Source organism: Manis javanica, chromosome 2 (assembly GCF_040802235.1).
Source record: "Manis javanica isolate MJ-LG chromosome 2, MJ_LKY, whole genome shotgun sequence".
Taxonomy (NCBI): Eukaryota; Metazoa; Chordata; class Mammalia; order Pholidota; family Manidae; genus Manis; species Manis javanica.
Genome location: NC_133157.1, coordinates 21939837 through 21959015, shown reverse-complemented (window position 1 = coordinate 21959015; position 19179 = coordinate 21939837). Strand labels below are relative to the sequence as shown.

The following is a 19179-nucleotide window of genomic DNA, read 5'->3' as shown; positions in this document are numbered from 1 at the left end:
CTTGGCTAGGTTCTCTGAAGGCAATGCCCCACAATATACATACTGACTCCACATACACCTATTGAGGCCTGCTCTACGCCAGGTCCTGGACATGCTGCTGGGGTTCAGCTATGGGCAGAAACCAGACACAGATTTCCCTGCCTTCATGGAGCTTACATTTAGAGGGGGAAGCTGATGGTAAGATCCACAGGTAAACTATATGGTGTGTTCATGATCACTGTCAGTAAAGAAAGAAGGAGAAGAATGAAGTAGGGAGGATGCAAGCTGGATCACAATTGTGGTCTGGGTGGCCAAGGCCCCATGTCAAAGAGGAGGTAACTTCTGAAGGAGACAGCAGGCCCTCAGGAGAGGTCTCTGAAGAGGAGATGGAGGGCTACTCCATAAGATTCCCTGAAAATTACAAACAAAACTGCCAAAAACATTAGCAAATGTGGGCTATTTTAAAACATTTTTTTATATCAAAGTTACATGGCAATGCCTTCTTGCAATCTGGTCAGTCTCATGTTGTGGCCTTATATATAGCTGTATCTTGGGGAAAAAATGTAAGTCTGAAGGTGTTGGTGGATGGAAGGCCCAGGTCCTATGCCTTCCCCCTTCCTTCCAATTCTTCCCTCCTATGAGATGAGGCCTGGCAACAGAATATCTGAATTCTAGTTCCCACTCCACCTTTAAATGATGTAGAACCTTAACCACAGAGGCAATTTTCTTCTTTAAAAATGAAGACTATCCCCGGCCTGTATATGTATTTAGATTTGTTGCGGCAGTAATGTTGGACGATGGATAGAAAGTGGCTTTATAAGCTACCACTGAAGGCCTTGTTGATACTACCGGCTGTGATTGTTCCTACTCCATCCCATAAGCATGTCTGGGGTCTCTGTTCTCTCTCCTAGGATAAGAGAAATAGGTGGACTCTTTTACTTCCATGGAATTTTCCAGGTACAACTATGGTGGAATTAGCGAGATAAGGTACATAATGGGATATGTCAGGAGCTGACCTGGACCCAGCTAGAGTCAGAGCAAGACATGGGGATTTGTGATCCATGTGCACCCTGGCTGCTCCCCGGACAGCACCATCTCTCAACAAACAACATGAAGAGCAAGAATTTAAAAATCTCCCCTTGCTACAGAGCAACAGGGGAGTACTGGATGGAGGAAATACTCCTTTAATTAATTATTTAATCACTCAATTAAATAATCCTTGCCAGATCTGTTCTCAAGATAGGTCTCTTTCAAAATAGCCAGTGAAGCCCAATAAATACTTGCCATGTCTTTAATGACGTGCACCGTCATGTCCACCTGGGATCAGCTGATGAAACTCCTATTGACTCAGCTGGTCCCCTGCAGCTGTCTCTCCTTAATTATAGGATCCTAGCTGGAATATAAGGGTAGCTTCTCTATGACATCATTAAACATGACATCTCAGAACCTAGAACTCCAGCACATTTGGAGCTCCTTTCATTTTTATTCCCTGACTACTCAGTCACCACGTGGTCAGCCAAGAATAGCCCAACGGCAGGCCACGTAAGCAGAATCAACACCATCTAGGCTTGATTTTCTATCCCCTATTTCCATGTCCCCCTCTGCCTTCTCCATCCCCTGAAACCCCCAAATGAGAAACAAGCAAGACAATATTAAATAGATGAAACTTATTTTCATTTAGGATTTTGAAGGGATTATTTCGCAGCTGAGAAAAAATATTAAAGCCATAACCCTATAATAATGTTTCCTGTAAATGTGGTTTTATGGGACATAGACTCTCTAAATTTTGTTATTTTGCTGTAATTATTTAAGAAATAATAAAACTTCACTTTAGGAACTGGATCAAGGGTTGGCACACATTTTCTGTAAAGGACTAAAATAATATTTTGGGCTTTGCTGACCATATGTATCTTTGTTGTGTATTCTTTGTTTTTACAATCTTTTGAAAATGTAAAAACTATTCTTAGCTGGTGGGCCTAACAAAAACAAACCTGGCACAGGGCGATTTGTCACTTTTTAGAATTTAATGTCAGAAAAAAAACCCAAACATGGCCATGGCCAATGTTCCTCAAGTCTTCTTGACAGTGACAGCAACAATAAGAAAAAAGTGAGGAATAGCAGAATTCTATAGAAAAACAAACCCAGCAGAATCCTTCTTTCTGGTTTTTCTATACCTCCAGTCAGGTCTCTCAGGAATGAGTTACATTCGTGCCTTTCTGTCTGGTGTTAGATGAAGTGTGAAGTGGGAGTATTTCTCATACAGCCATAGACCAAGTTGGCTTTTGTAGTGGATATTTGTCAGTTGCCTCCCAGCAACCCATTTCCTCTGCTTTTCACCTAAATAATGTCGATTTTTCTGTAGCAAGTTTTTTCTCCTCCATTTTATAGCAGCTATGCTGTCTGAATGGGGTTAATCTAACCATTAGTCCAGGGTTAGACCCTGATTATCTTAATCCAACCAACATCCTATTTTTAGGCAAAGCGTTCATAAAGAGAGAAGCAGCAAGCAAAAGAGAACAATTCCTGGCACATTATGACAGAGGTACTAAAATATTCTCCTACCCTATCTGCAAATAAACAAAATGCTGGCTGGCAGCTATTACAAAACACATGGGAACCCAATCTTTGTTTAAGGCCAATATTGCAGAAAGCAGTAAGGAGACAGTGGAAAGCTGGATTTTGGCAATATCTTAATCCACTGGGTTAAGCATTGCTGGAAATTCAATCTAAATCTGGAATTTTCATTTCCATAAATAGTAAATTCCCTTACAGTTTAAATTGGATTAAGCTTAATCCAATTTATTAAAGGGTTTTCTGATACCTACCTGGAAAACATTCAGATAGCATATTACAGAAATTTCTCCACTTGGGTCCAAAACTGCATGTGTTTGACTTAACATTGCCATTGGTGTTAAAAAAATGTCTCACATAAGGTACACAATAACAGAACAAAATCTAACTTTAGGACTGAGGAATTTAATTTCTGGCCTCCAATATGTTCAGGTTCAAAACATTCCTTAATGCCCTGAAATGACAAGGGAGAGCTTGGAAATAACGTGCGGGTTCACAAATATTATTTTTCTACTTCATGACAATATGAGAGACAACCAACTTGGATAAAATAATTCAGTTTCAAATCTGAGTGCTGCTATTCTGAGATCTTGAGCAAATTATTGTTTCTCTAAGCTTCTACTTCCTCATCTGTGAAATGGGGATGTCTTCCTCATAGGAATACGGTAAGAATTAACAGACATGAAGAAGTCTAGTCAAGTGTATAGCATTCCTACCCAAGCCTGCAAAGGTGTGTATTCTATTCTGGCTTCCAAGTGTATACTTCAGAAAGGGCTTTCTTTCCTCTTAGAGAACAGAAAACAAACAGCAATTCAGTGAGCTCTCTTCTGAGATGGCAGAACTCTGAAAAGGAAAAGCAGCACAGGTTGTAACCTAGCTGTCCCCAAGCCTTTGATGGCTATTGGCCAACATTTATCAACTGGATTATTTTAGGAATAAACAAAGCTTCTTACTCATCTTGAAAAGTCTTAAGATCTGGCAACACTGGGCCTTCAGTCCTGTGCTGCATGATCACTGCAGGCGGAGAGAGCAGCGGCTGCCCCTTTAGAGGGAGCATCCTCTTTCCGGTTGACTCCAGTCCCTATCGTCTCTGGTGCTTCAAGAACTCGACGCAGAGTGGCAAGATGCCATTTTTGTTGTGGGTGCGCAGCTGTCTGTCTTCTACCACAATAACAGACATTTGAAGTATTTCTAATGTCTTTGTCCATTTTCTGTTTTCTTCTTCTTCTTCTTTTTTTTTTTTTTTTTTTGCCTCTAGGGCATTTTACTTATTTATATGACTTGCCTGGCTTCTATTAGCATTTAAGTTTGAGACCCCTGACTTTGATGCTTCTGCCATTGCAGCCAGAAATTTTATTCGTGGTTATATATTTAAGATCATATCACCTTCTTCTCTTTTTCATCCAAGAAGGACAGATGGATGGTGATACATACTGGACATCTTCCAAGCCCCCAGTTGAGAATCACTGCTCCAATGTGTGGGCTTAGTTACAGGTATCATTTGCCTTTAAATTATCTTACCAACCCAGTTAATTAAGGTGATTGTGTCCACTCTATGGATGACATGGAAGAGGTACAGCAGTTTACGTTTAGATAACTTATACTCGCTAGAATTAATCTAGAACCCAAGTCTGGGTTACCTGTCACTCAGGGAGGAACACATAGCTAAATTATGCAGGTCTCTTAGAAAGCCATATAGCAATGGATGAACTAAATACAGGGAATTCCTTTTTTCTCTACACCAAGATAACTACCATTTCTTCCCTCCTTTTCCTTATAGAATTAGCTCTCGAACTTGGAAAGAAAATAGTACAGAATTAACTCTCAGACACAGCTACTAAAGTCACAAACTGGCTTCAGGGAAGTTGAGCAATGCGGGGCCAGCACTCTGTCCTTCAGTGAGAGGGCTTATGGACTTCTCTACAGAATTTACTACTAAGCAACTTGCCCAGCTGAAGGGCAGGGAGGGGACAAGCTGATGGTTCACAGAAGTCTCTTTATTCCCAACTAGCATTAAGTTCTATTAAAATCCAGAATATGGTCAAGTTCACAGAAACAGACATCTCTTACTTGGTTTGCAGAAAGAGTGCTTAGTCGGTAAGCAGGGCACATTTCTAGTCCTGGGAAAAAACTCCTGCTCACGTATTTTCTAGAAGAAAGCAACACAGGCTTTCCCTTTGCTCCGGACTGCCTTGTTTCCCTGACATGCACTCACGTGGCTTTTCCAGACTCGTTTCTGACCTCATCGTTGGCACCGTGAGTCTCCAAAACGGCCTGGGTGGAGCCTCCTTTTGGGAAGTCAGGGTTGCATCTCTTTTTGCTTTTTTTTTTTCTTCTTCTTCTTTTAAAAATGTCTCCAGGGCTGGAAGCTGAGAATGGGCTAGGAATTTTAAATCTTGAAAAATCGACAAGAAAAACAGAGTGAGAAGAAAAGAAAGAAAGGAAGAGAAAGGAAGAAAGCTGGCGAAGGGAGAGAGGAAGAGCAAAGGAGGGCAAAGCGAAAAAAAAATTCTTTTAAATGAGAGGAGGAGGATACAACAGGTATTGAATACAGAGACAATAAAGGATTTTTAAGGATGATGTCTCTTCCTGTAGACAGTGGTATAGCCTGGGAGCTTGATAGAAATGCAGAACTTCAGGCCCCAGCCCACATCCACTGAATGGGACTCTGCCTACAGGACTCCCCGGGTGGTCTTACGCTAACGGATCTCCTTGCTCTGGAGAGACTCTCTACCAGGGAGCTGTCTGTGGGTCAGTGGGCCAGTGCACCCGCATTGCTGGGGAACTGGGAGACATGCCAGTTCTCAGGCCCCACCCTGGATTGACTGAGCAGAATGTGAGGGTGGGCCCCAGATGTGTGTGCTTTAATAAGCCCTCCAGGTGCTTGCACGTTCAAGTTAGAGAAACACTGGGCTAGAAAGTTTTAAAAAAATGGATTGATTTATATTGGTGTGGTGTATTGTATCTTCAACACCATAATGATGCAGGAGTCTCATTAAAATACTGAATACCCTGAGTGATGTGGTGGCCGATCTATCAGCATGGACAGCAGTTGTGCCTCTGCTCAGCTAGATGCTCTGTCAGGTATTCACCCCTTCAGTTGTGGATTTGGGGGAGATCCAGGGTGTCCTGGGGAGGGACTGGGTCAGCCTCAATGACGTGGGATGTGGGGGTAGGGCTGGGGGCAGAGGCTACTTATCAACCATTATAAAGTCCAATAATTTAACAGCTGGTTTAACTGGCCATTTCTGGGCGAACTAACTAAAGATCAGCCTTGTGATACTGATGAAAAATGAAACAACTGTTCTTCTCGAACACCAAGTGCAACTGCAATATTCAGATGGGAGTTACTTACCAGAAAAAAAGTTTATTCCAAATAAACAAGCATATTTGCTAGGAATGGGAATTTGTGACTTTCAGTGATCCCTTCATTACAAGGAAGCCAAAGTGCTAGGTCCCTGGGCCAATGGCTAGTCTCAGGGACGTAGCAGGAAGACAGACACTTGGCCCTGGAGCCAGTAATGGGGCAGGAGTCACTTCCATGGTCAGTGTGAGCAGTACACATCGCTGACTTTGTGGAGACAAAGACAGGCAAGCGGCCAAGGACTCAATGAAAGACCAAGATGGAAAAAGACCATTCTTACTCTTCATCTAACCCTGCAGTGTGCCTTCAGGGAAGCGATGAAATTACATGTGCCAAAAACTGTGCTATAGGCAGTATGCTCACAAAAGTGAGTTATTTAGTGTTATGGCAATTATTACCGTCACAGGGCATTGCTGACAGCATAGGGCAAGCTCGTGCCTCTGGCTTTTGTGGGCTGTTGGCGGTCACTGCTGTGGGATCTGTGGGAACTGTGGTAATAGTGTTGCCAGAGATGGTTCTTGGTTTTGTTGCGAGAGAGAATTCAGGGATGGGCACAAACAACGGTAGAGCTTTAATTTGGAGGATAAAAGTTCAGAGAAAGACAAGAGTACATGCCCAAGAGTTGGGGTGCAGGCAGACCCAGAGGGAGTCCTGCAGAGGAAACAATGGGGAGTCTCTTTAATAAGGGAGATGAATATTCACTAAGTGGGGTTAGGTTTCAAAGGGAACAGGTGGAGCTTTTTCTGGTGTTAAGGCTTGCTTCACCGTCACATTGCGCAGAGGGATTTTGGCTAAATGTGGTTCTCCCTAGAACTGTCATGGTGCAGGGAGCTGTAATTTTTACTGTGTCAGTGAGTATAAAATGTACTTGGGGTGAAGTTTGGTCAATTTCTCCTCCATGCCGGAACCAGCCAGTTTGGGCTAGTCTGTTATCTATATTCTCACTCCCCTCCTTCCCCAAAAACAGCCTACAGGGAATGTGTAGAACATAGGCAAGTATCTAGTCCATGTAAACACTGGCGGAAGTCCGCCTCCCCCTGCCTGCTCAGGTCTGGCTATCTATCTGCTGTAATAATACCAACAAGAAACATGCACATCGCTATCCCACACTTCTCAGATGCTGATCCTAAAAGTCCTTGGCTTTTCCTTCGGGCATGGAAAGACTGGGAACACAAAGAGACTGAGGTCGGGGAGATGCCTGTTCCTAGGCAGAAAGGCTCTCTGAGTGAGGATGATGGCACTTGTGAGTCAGTTTAGAAAATGATCTGCTTGAATCAGCAGACTTGTTCCATGAAAACAGATAAGGACCTCAGTGCGCCTCTGGATAAACTGAGGCACAGGAGTCACTAAGAAAGAATGCCAAGGAAAAGAATCAACTAAGACTGCTCAAGCTAAAAGCCACTGCTTCTTTCCTACTGAACGATCTCTTTGTTACCTTTTTATCAGAGAACGCTGGATATTTACTTCCCATGTCACCCTTTCTCATTTCATAGAAGGCTAACTGTATAATTGACTCCAATGCTTCTTGTAAAAATCTAAAAGGCTGTCCTCCCTCTTCAGTTGCCAATTACAAGTACAGGTGGATACCCGCACTTCTACCTGACTGGCTATAAATCAGAAGTTCAAATGCCCCGCCAACCTCACCTCCCAGGTTCAATAAATTTACTAGAGCGGCTCACAGAAATCAGAAAAACCTTTACTCACCAGATCACTGGTTTACTGTAAAAGTACATAACGCAGGAAAGCCTGATGGAAGAGAAGCATAGGGCAAGGTGTGGGGAAAGGGCACAGAGCTTCCATGCCATCTCCAGATGTATCACCTTCCCAGCACCTCTACCTTCACCGACCCAGCTTTCTGAACCCCGTCCTTTTTGGGTTTTTAAGGAGGCTTCATGACTTGGTCATGATTGATTAAATCTTTGACCATTGGGACTTTATTCAATGTCCAGCCCCCCTCCCCTCCCTGGGGGTCACGGGTGGAGTGGGTGGGACTGAAAGTTCCAGCCTTCTAATCACAGGCTTGGTTCCCTCTTGTCAATCAACCCCCATCCTTACCTAAGGGCTTCCTGAAAGTCACTTCATAACATTAACAGAAGACACCTTTATTGCTTTTATCACAGGAAGTTACAAGGATTTTAGCAGCTCTGTGCCAGGAATGAGTGGAAAAACAAATACATATTTCTTATTAATTGCAGTATTACATCATGTGTAATTTTAGTTTAATTGAATTGCCATTATATTACTATAGATTTTGTGTTTTGCTCTTCCCCTTAATGTTACGCTAGGGGACTTTTCCCATTATCTAAAATAATCAGACCCCATGATTTTTAGTTGTTGCATATTTTCCCATCATTTGGGTGCATCGTGTTTTAGTTGGCTTTTTTCTAATATTTTCTACAAACTTACAATTGTAAAACAACATTATGATGACTGTTTCTAATGTATCATTGTGAAAATTAATATTTTTCTTAGGGTAATTTCCTAGGAATGTAAGTATTTGTAGTGATGTTGATGCAATGCCAAACTTCTTTCTTCAGTACTTGTACCAACTTATAGACACTAGCAGTCCATGAGCTTCCTTATCTCCCCATACCATGACCAGCATGATCACAGATTTCTATGACTTTCATTGTTTTTCATTAAGTTGATAGGCAAGATGGTATATTATTGTAGTTTTAATTTGTATTTCCTTGATTATTAATGTGGTTGAACATATTTCTATTTTTTATATAGAATTATTTAGTATTTACCAATTTTTTACTGGGAGGTCTGTTTGATTTTTAATTTGTGAGAGGCTCTTTACATTTTAAGTTTTTTAGTTATTAATGATTTTTTCAGGTACAGAAATTAATTTTTCAAATCTGTCGAACATGTCTTTTAATGTGAGTTGCCTGCCAGTTAAACGTTTGAACATTGAGTCCCTCTATGTAGAAATGTTTGAACACTGAGTCCCCCTATGTAGGGCAGGTTTAAGGAAGTATAAGGGAACTAAGACTGGATAAATAGATTGGGGTCAGATTGTGGAGAGACCTTAAAGAGAGGGAGTTTGAGGTTAATAAGCAACCAGGAAGGAGACTTAAGTGTTCCTGAGCAGGAAAGTAATGGCTGAAAGCCATGCTTTTGAGGATTAGCATGACAATGCTCTACAAGCTAGAGGCAGAGATCCTGGATTCAGAGAAGCGCCTGGGACCTACAGAAATTCACCTGTGACAGAATGAGGAATTTTCTGAGAGCAGAAGTGGAGCGGAGGACAATGTATACCACATGTAAGGTACAAATGATGTCATCGACTGGATAAGTCTTTGTCAAATTTCTATGTATTCTAAGTAATCAAGGACAGAAAAGAGTGAGAGAACGGTTATGAGTCTTATACCTTGAAGACACAGCAATACTACTGATCACAGGGGAAGCATTTTCTCCTACTCTGTGGACCTCTGGATACCCTTTTTTCACCAACTCAGCATAACTAATGCCCAAGAGACTCTGTCCTTGTCATATTTCTCTACGATAGCTCCCAAGGGAAACCCCAACATTCTTATAGCTTTTTTGTCCATCAATCCTTGGACAGGGAGTCTAGTAGTGACTAGTGCTCATGTGCTCTGGCTTATAGGTGATCTTAGCTTTCCTTCACTCTCCTCAAGCCCTGTCCTCAAGGACGAGCTCTAATGTGGGTCCTTAACACTGGAGGTCCCCACCGTCAGTTTATGTAGAGGGGGAAAGGGTTTAACTTTTCTTATCCTTTGTAGGTCTTAGAGGAAACTGTTTCACAGGAGCAGACTACCATTGGGACGGAAGAGGAGGAGGTGGTGAGACAGGGACCGTGGATGTAGTCAGAGTAGGGTGAGGGCCTCTGGAGGGGGCAGGGCGGGATATTTGCAGTCAGAGCAATGTAACTACATGCAAGAACCCCCCCTGCTAAAACTCTATGTTAAACATTGAGCTCTAGAATCATTCTTCAGTAAAATCAGTTAATGTTCCCCAGATAAAGAAGAGTAGCACATGTTTTATTATGCTAACCATTTATAATCATGTGTAAGGTTCTCTTTAGCATACTAAAAGGCCCAGGCCTATGTGCTGTCTTTCCTCTTCAGATCTGATGAAGTGATTTTGCAAGCTGGGCAACTAATTTAGCAAGTAAGCCCAGGCATTAACAACACAGTAAAAAGCTGGAAGGATTCCACCTTTAAGATAAGATTGCATTTTAATACCCAAGAAGTTAAGACATTAGAAATTCTTAACTTATTCTTTAGCAAACAATACCTCAGCCCACCTTGGGGAGCTGAGCAGGTGGCCTTGTTTCCTGGGCCCCCAGACCAAGATGCTGGTATCTCAGAAGTTACTTGTGTTAAGTTAATTGTAAATATTCAGAGACCACTTAACAAGTTCACACCCCTAAGTTTTTTCATGTTCTCCAAAAATCCTCAGCTGCCTATAAAACCCCCTAGACAAGGCACCACTACGGACTCTGTTGTCCCCCTCCTGGCGTGAGCCAGGAGTTCTGTCCTTTCACTGTATCTCTAAATAAAAGCCTGTACCTTACTCTCCTACCTTGAGTGTTTGTGAAGCTCATTCTTCGGCTCCGCAAACAAGAACCCCGGCATCAGTGGGATGGCACTTTTCATGGCAATCCACAGTGTATATTGTTTGCAGACAGAATTTATTATGGTACCTGTAGGTACCACTCATCTAAAAATGTATTTATGTGCTATGGTTATTAATAAAATAGCTAATAAATGGATTACTCTGGGCCTTCTGTTTTCCTAGTTTAGGAAATCCTATCTTGCTCCTAGAATTTGTGCCACTCTGCTCCTACCTTCACCAAATCTGGCCCCAGCTCTAACCACCACTCCACCAATACACCACATGGCTTCTGCCTGAACAGTAGCTGGACGTTGCCTGTCCCAGAACTGACAAATCAGTTGCTATGTGATTTAACATGAAACTAGTTTGCACTGTTCCTCAGAGGGCACCATGACTGATTGCTCCAAACCTAAAAAAGTTTGAGAATTGTTGATCTGTGAAATGGGGCCGAGATGACTTGGACTGCCTACCTCACTGACTTGTTATGAGGATCAAATGAGATTATATATGAAAACTGGCTTTGAAAGCTTCACTTGCTCCACAGATCCATAAGATTGTTATTGTCATTTATTTAACAGGGAGCAGTACCTGGCATCTATAATGGAGACAGAAAGATGAATGATATAGGTAAGACATTTACAAGTAAAACAGAACCTCAGTCTTACATTTACTGCAATGGACTTTCTTTGGGGCCTGTTTGGGCAAAAATCTTCTTCCAGATTTTGATACTGCAGTTTCACCATAGCAGAAAACAACTCTAGGAGTCACACAACATGGCAAAGTAATGCTTTTAAGGGGTCTGAATGGCCCTGATTATTATTGCAGAAGCTGATTTGGACAGAAGCTGATTTGGAAAAAGGCACATTTCCTGAAGGTCAGCACACCAGAAGAAAAGGGAAACATGATCACGGGCAGGGTGTAGGGGTGTCGTCCAGATACTCCTGCCAGAAAGCCAGGCCCCCCAGGGCATGTTTACGTGAATCACCAGGGAACTTGATGACAAGGCTGATACTGGGTGGAGAACGTAGGTGGGTGTGTTCAAGGGAATGACTCTGTTATAAGAAGCATTTTAGGAGGAAAGAAGCTGGATTTGCTAACTCCTCTTTCCCATAGCCTACTCATCTATTAGGAAAACCAACAGAATTTGGGGGGAAGGTCGGGAACTGGAGAGGAGATCCATGACTCATACAAACAAAAACAATGATGCTTAGCAAAGACCCTTTCTCAAATCAAAGTTCAGGGTTTCAAAGAACTCACAATTTTTTCCTTTATCCTGATGTTTATTTTTCACTAGCAATAGCAGGGTTCAGAGAATAGAGAGACTCAAGGCTTTTCACAGGCCCAGATAATACATCTAGAGCCTTGGGCCAGTAATTCAGCCAAGCCTGTAACTTTCCATATACAATGCGAGGCACTGAAGATTTTATTTGATTGCTTCTTATTGAATCTAAGATACCACAATGCTAAGATAAACTATTAAACTGCCAGTTACACTAAGCCATGCCATTGTAAGATGCACTCCCATTTCAGAGATTTTAGTAAGATATTTTGGGCAAATGTAATGTTAAATATCCTGTTGAATAATGTGTTTATGTTTAAGTCCAACTACTACCTAGATACCATTATATCTGAGAATGTAAGTGAGGCAACTCTAGTCAAGACTTATTAATCCTCAAGTCCTTCTTCTAATAGCTGGGTCAGAACGCTGAACATCAAGCTGAAAGAACTAAGGGGAGGAGGGTCACTCGTGTTGTGTAGGTAGCAGGGGCCCTGGGGGGTGGGATATAGGAAAATCGATTGTCTTGGTAAACTGATAGCATGGCTCACAGCCAAGCATAAGAGAGCTCTTCTACTCCAGTTCCAGTGTAGTTACCTCAAGATTGTGTCTTCCTGTGTCTTGCAAACCAGAGGAAGAGGTTTGGAACCATCAAGGCATCAAATCCATAAGATCCACAGAATGTCTCACTCACCTGTCTAGAGCATCGCAATGTTGCGATGAAGCTAATGTTGCTTGCACTTTGCTCTGAAGGGCGTGGCTTTCAGTATTGTGAAGATCCTCCAGTCTAGCCTGGCTGCCTGGACAGAATATAGGGTTAGGAAGCAAAAGAGACTCAGTTACATCCCATGAACAGTTAGTATCATAGTGGGACTTGTAAGGACATGTACTTAATTGAGATAAATTGACTGATTCAGTAAACTGAGAGAATTCCTACTTAACTTGTGTGACTCCTTGATCCGCACACCAACAGCTGGAGTAGGACCTGTAATTGCTTCCATTATGCAGATGAGAAAGCCTAGTGTGCTTGTAAGGGGAGGGGCCAGGACTTCAATGTGGGTGGCTGCATTCTAGAGCCTGTGCTTTTAATCACTGTACCCATAAATAAGAAATAAACCTTGCCCATTAAGGATGTTCCAGACACCTCAACTAGCCATGATATAAAGAGAAAGTTGCTTTGATATGTGTCCAAAGCGCTCTGGTGCCCACAGGATGAAGCCATTAAGTTCAGGGATCTTATATATTTAATAAGCAAACAGCATGAAAGTGAGTCAGCTACGTTTTCTTTTTATGAAGGGACTCATCTTACTGTTCTATAATTTCAGACCATGGTTTCCCAGATACCATGCATTTGCCTGTTTGTGGATTGGACAGCAATGCATTTAACTCCAAGTCTCATGGATAGTAAATACAGGTGTCATCAGATAATAGCCAATAAGTGTGATGTAAACACATTTTTTAGTTGTGGAAAATTTCAAATACAAACAAAAATAAGAGGTGAATCCCTGCAATTGCAAACAAAAATAAGAGGTGAACCCCTGATTCAGTTTCAGCTATCATCAACATTCTGCTATTCATGCTTTAGTTATAGCTGCCTCCCTGCCAAGTTTTAAAAAAATTTTGGAGCATTTGAAAGCAAATCCAAACATTGATATAATTTCATAAGTAAATATTTCAGTATGACTATCTAATATGCCAAGCCTTAAAAATGACCAAAAGTTATCCCAACCAATGAAATCAATAGTAATTCCAAATATTCATCTCTCAGTTACTGAATCAGTAGTTTGTGCCTAATTTTTCCTGATTAATAAACACGCTTCTAACAGAAGAACTCTTTTATATCTTTTGTGTTGAATAGAGGTAGACAATTTCCCTCGCAGTTCTATTCTGGCATATTTGCAAAGACATCAAACCTTTCTGAGAAGCAGTTTAGCTTGCTAGGAAATAAACATAAACTGAACATTTTTTATAACTCACACATAAAGCATAACTTTCTTTATAAGGATAAAGCCACAAAGAAGATTGAAAAACAAATACCTGGCATGATGGAAGTGAAACATGTGCCAAGGTGTTACTGCTAAGGAGGTGGGCTGCAAAACCTGCAAACATCGAGGAGCATGATGGTCCTTTTGCACAGGAAGGATGAACAGGTACCTCTTGAACACTGTTTTTCTTGGACTCTTTCTCTTTAACCAAAGTAATTTGTCAACATCAAATGTCTTCCAATACCTCATCAGTACATCAGAAACCATGTAGTCATGTGCTAAACACTGCTCGGCACCCTCCAAATTAACCTAGCCTTCAAGGTAACTATCATCATTTCTATCATCCAGATTTCTTCTGTCTTTGACTTTGGAAGGGCAAATTATGAAAACATAATTGAAAAACTATGTCATTTTCTTTTGAGGAAAAATTATATATATACGTAATTTATCTAAAATGTTACCTAAAATAATTAATATATGTTTTTATGGGGACTGTATTCCTGGAGACCCCCTAATTGTTTTTCTGTTATGTTGTACGAAAGGTTTCTGCCCCCACAGTCTTTATTATTTCTTTCTTTCCTTAGTATTTATTAAGTACCTACTATATGGCAAATACTACTAAGGACATATTGGTAAGTAAGATACTATTTCTGTCTTCATGGAGGGAGGGAGGCAGATGAATGATAAATATCTGCTAGGGTCTCATCTCAGAACCGTAGTGGAAGGGCAGCTATTGGGCAGGGGGAAAATAAGAAGGGGAATCTACTCTATAGGAGGGTAAGAGGCACCAAGTTTAGTCATACAGATAAAAAGAGTTGAGTTAGTAAATTAAAGGGTGTTGTACATGGGAAGGTGAAATTAGGAGAGACACCACATAGAACTGTTTGGAGTGGTTTACAATTTTTAAACTACATAAGTGGGAAACAAGGAGCAACAATAGGAATTTGTACAGTTAAATGTCCCATTTCATTTGCCCTGTGTGCACTTCACTCTTGGTAGAAGACCGTCAAATTATAGGAATTGTATTAAAATCTGAAGCACATTAAATATACATATAGTCTGAAGCAGAACTACCTGTGGTCTAGTTAGCTTCACCGTGGGGGAAGTTCTGGGTGTGGCTTAGAAGTGGTCTACCATGGTAGACCAGAAGTTCACCTAGAACAGAAGTTTGAGTTCAGCAAGATGAGAAGTGCAGTTAGACCAGACCACAAAGACTGGTTCTGCTTCTCAGATTAGAGAGAAGCATGACTGTTAACTCTGAGTTGCATGGATTGGCTTTCCCTTTAGTTTACTATAGAACTAGCAAAATATTAACATAATGATATGCATGAGATCAAGAATGCAAATGGGTGGGTGTCCCTTCCTGTTACATCCCTTGTTCCACTTGGCAGGGTTATCAAGTTGTATCATATTGGCAGCCTGTGCAGTGAAGAATTAACAGGAGCTCGGTGCCTTTTCTATCTTTTACTTTGGTAGGAGACACTTCAGTGCCCACGTCTTCTCTATAAAAGTATAAGTATATTCTTGAGACACCATGGTTACAGATTTCTGAGTTCCATTTCTGTCTTCCAGAGTCTACTCAAGGTTCAATGCAGCAAGCTCAACAGTGGCTTAAGACCAAGATCATGAACTATTTTGATAGGGATAAAAAGTTTGTAGTGTGTGTGTGTGTGTGTGTGTGTGTGTGTGTGTGTGTTTAAGAGAGCTTCTAGATATATATGACCTGTTGCTTCTCCTTCTGAATCTTACCTCTCTCTCTCTCTCTCACACACACACACACACACACACACACACACACACACACACACACACACACACACACACACACATACACCATATTCATTTTCACTTGAATTCTGGACTGGAAGGAATTTTGGAATAAGAAAGAGGAGAGCTCACTCTCCCTGTGTCTTATAGAAGTTGATCTTGTGGTGTGGCAGGGGGTTTAGAACAAAGTCTACGGCATTTGAGAACTCAAAAACAAAGGGTGGAGGCCGCTTATCTCTTGAGCATGCCCACACTCCCTCCTTGAGTGTGTACTTTTGCTGTCTCAAACTACTCTGCTTGTTAAAAAAGAGAAAGAACAAATGGAGGCAAGAACAGTGAGGGGGGATGGTGATTACGATGGTGGGTTGGGTGAAGAGTGGAAGTAGGGGAAAGTAACACAGGTAAAGGAAATGACTTGTGTGGAGGCCTCAAGATGAGAACATGAATATTCAGAGAACTGAAAGCCATTCATCACTAGGTCTTCCAATGTTGCAGTTATGACTTACATAATTGGGCTGCCCTTTAAACACAGCCTGGAGTTATTTGGTGGAACTTTTACAAAAACTAAGGCTGCTTTGTGATTAGGAACATTTTCTTTTGCAAACATCAGAAACATAGACTGTAATAATAAACTATCATAGTTATAAAGTTTACTTGTGGTTGAAAATAACAGCCGTAGTCTGGCTAAGGTCTGTTCTCTATAAAGTGTGGTACTCTGAACCCTAGCGTTGGACCTCAGGTGTTGGGTAGTAATTTCTAGATCTTGTAGGCATTTCTTCTCTTTACCTCATTTTTCTTAAGTGTAAAAGAGGTAGTTTGCAGAATTAGCTGAGATGGATTGGGAAGAGGCTGAGAAGGGATTCCAACATCTATTCAGCCATTGGTAGTCATCCATGTAAATGCTAGTCATCCACATAATTTCAAGTCTCACAATTTATGAGACAATGTAGGAGAAAAATACATCTTAAATTACAAAGCAGAATACAAACTACAAGGTGTGCAAAAAAGACTTTGGAAGGTTTTCCCCTTTGACTATACATTTCCTAGATTTTCAGTGACAGCTCTGGAAGAATGGGGTATAATTACAAAATGCATGTAGGCAATTTTGCTACTTTTTTATGATCTTCACCTTAATCCATTCTTTCAGGCTTTTCTAGTTTGTCGGTTTGCTCTCTGTTCCCTTTGCTGATCAGATGCACTTGAATTTACAGAAGCATAAACTAGCTTGAGTACTTTTCTGGGAAAGTGAAGGTTCCAGTGGACTAATGAAAGGGGAAATCTTAATGATTCAGAAGGGTGAGGATCCGGTGCGTAATCAGGCAGGTCAGGACTTAGGAGGGTGGAGCAAGTGCTCTTGAATGTTGTTTCTATGAAGAGTGGGTGTGATCAGCATTTCCTCCAAGGAGAAGGGGACCGCAGTCTGTACTGTGACTCTTACACCCCAGCAGCCTCGATCTACATGTGCCTCTTTAAAGTAGCCTGGCTCCATTCACAAAAACTTAACAGCTCAGAAATATTTCACTGAAGAGCATATACTTTAAGGGGCTCTGCCTGCTGATTACTGCAGCCAGGAACATGTAGCTATAATACCAGATGAAGACATGTAGCTCTTATGTTTGCAGGTTTTCATTCTTTTCTTTTCTTTTTTCCTCACATATCTCCATTATTATTAACATCAACAGCTTTACAGAATAAAAGTTTAAATATTACAAAAACGTTTTCCAGCACTTTGGTTCCAAAGATGAAGTCCTCACTGGGGTCTGAAGGGATGAAGGATTTAGGTAAGATTCCCAGGCACAGGGCCATGTGAATATGGACATTGTAAGTCCTACAGCATAATGCCAATATTACACTACACACAGCTTTTTCTTTCTGGAAAATTATAAACGTAACATTTTAAAAATCAACAAGAAAAACTATGTGGTTACTACATTTACCCTTATTATCAAGTCCCTCCATACCCCAATGCAGTCACTGTTCATCCGTGTAGTAAGATGCCACAGTCTCTACTTGTCTTCTCTGTGCTATACTGTCTTCTCTGTGACCCCACACACACCACGTGCACCAATCATGATACCCCACAATCCCCTTCTCCCTCCCTCCCCACTTGCCCTCCCCCAACCCTCCCCTTTGGTAACTGCTAGTCCTTCTTGGAGTCTGTGAGTCTGCTGCTGCTTTTCATTATTTTCGAAACAATCCAGTTCTTTCGGGTTCCATCCCTGTGTACATTTTGGGCCCATGTTACCTTGAATGGCTGGTATGTTAAGATAATTATGGGGAAAAAATGAAGGTTTGAAGTTGCTGTCACTGCCTTAAGGTCAGAGTTAGGAGGGAATCATGAATAATTAGTTATAATCCCTTCCAAAAAAAAAAAAAAAAGAGTATTGCTACTATGTTGGTTGTTAGGGAAGCAAAAGAAAATAATTCTGTTGTAGCTTGGCTGGTACTTTGAGATGTTGTTAGTGTCTGTCTCTTATGTTATTCGGAACAAAAGGCACATGTATATATGGCAAAAATACACTGATAGTTTTAATAATTCATTCATTAAGTCCTTAATTTGATCATCAGCAAGCATTCCTCTTGTGTATGTAAGTAGATCAAAATTTGTTGATTATTTCCTCTTGGCAACAGTTTCCATTTTATATTATTCTAATAGTCATTTGGATCTGAACTCTTCTGAAGGAGTGTTTACACAAAACGAAATGGAGGTAAGATTTTTAAACTCATACAATACATACCAATGCATATGCCAGGTTAATTAGGGTAAATAGAAAGATGATACCTGCATTGATGGGGAGCTTTTACATCAATTAATGTTTAGATAAGATTTTTATGAATACAAAAGCATATTTATGAATATGTCAGAAATAAAGGGTAATATTTGGATGAGAGATAAAGATCACCCACAGCTCCATGTCTTAAGGAAAATCATTATTAACAAAGTTTGACATTGATAGGTACTAAGATTTTCCGAAAGCTTTTTCTACATCTATTGAAATGATCATAGGACTTTTTAGGACTTGACACTTCTATGATACCAGGCAGGGGAAACTATACAATGAGGGCATGATTTTTTCATTCTTGGGGCAAGAGCCGTATTCCATTTGACTGTCATGTATCACAGAATTTTTTTTTATCTGTTGTGTTAACTATTTCATGTTTGCCAAGTGAATATTCTAAAACTAAGAAGTAGCATTTGAATACAGTAAGAAAAGTACAGACATTTGGGCCCAGGCTTGTCAGAGTTTAAATTCAAGTGCCAGTGTTATTTATAGCTCTGTGACCTGGGGCATTTTTCCTTCTCATCTTCATTTTGCATTACTTTTGTAGATTTTTTTAACCATATGAGTCAGGAAAATTTTATGTCCTTTTTTCCTCATTTAACCTTATACTGCATGCATGTTCCATGTTACTGCCTTCTCGTTGAAGGCTAGAAATAATGTGATTCAGAAATGTGCTTAAGGTAGTATAGTTTAGAGTCCATGTACACATTTTCACCTATAATAATTATGCTATGATGAACTTTATTACGTCTAACACTTGCTTTATATTAGCTCAAAGCATATAAAAATACTTTTAAGAATACATATTGTCAAGGTGCTTTCTAAAATTATAGTCATTCACACTCTCATTGACAATCTATAAAATTTCCTATT

At 40.7% G+C, this 19179-nt stretch overlaps 1 protein-coding gene across 1 annotated transcript in view; it reads right to left on the bottom strand.

The window, feature by feature from the left end:
* The window catches only part of TXNDC8 (thioredoxin domain containing 8), a 32428-nt gene extending 21378 nt beyond the window's left edge, over positions 1-11050 (bottom strand). Inside the window, exon 1 of the mRNA XM_073226456.1 lies at positions 1264-11050. Coding sequence (XP_073082557.1) covers positions 1264-1290 — 27 coding nt within the window. The 5' untranslated portion in view covers positions 1291-11050. The remainder of the gene's footprint in view (positions 1-1263) is intronic.
* Between the last annotated feature and the right edge of the window lie 8129 nt (positions 11051-19179).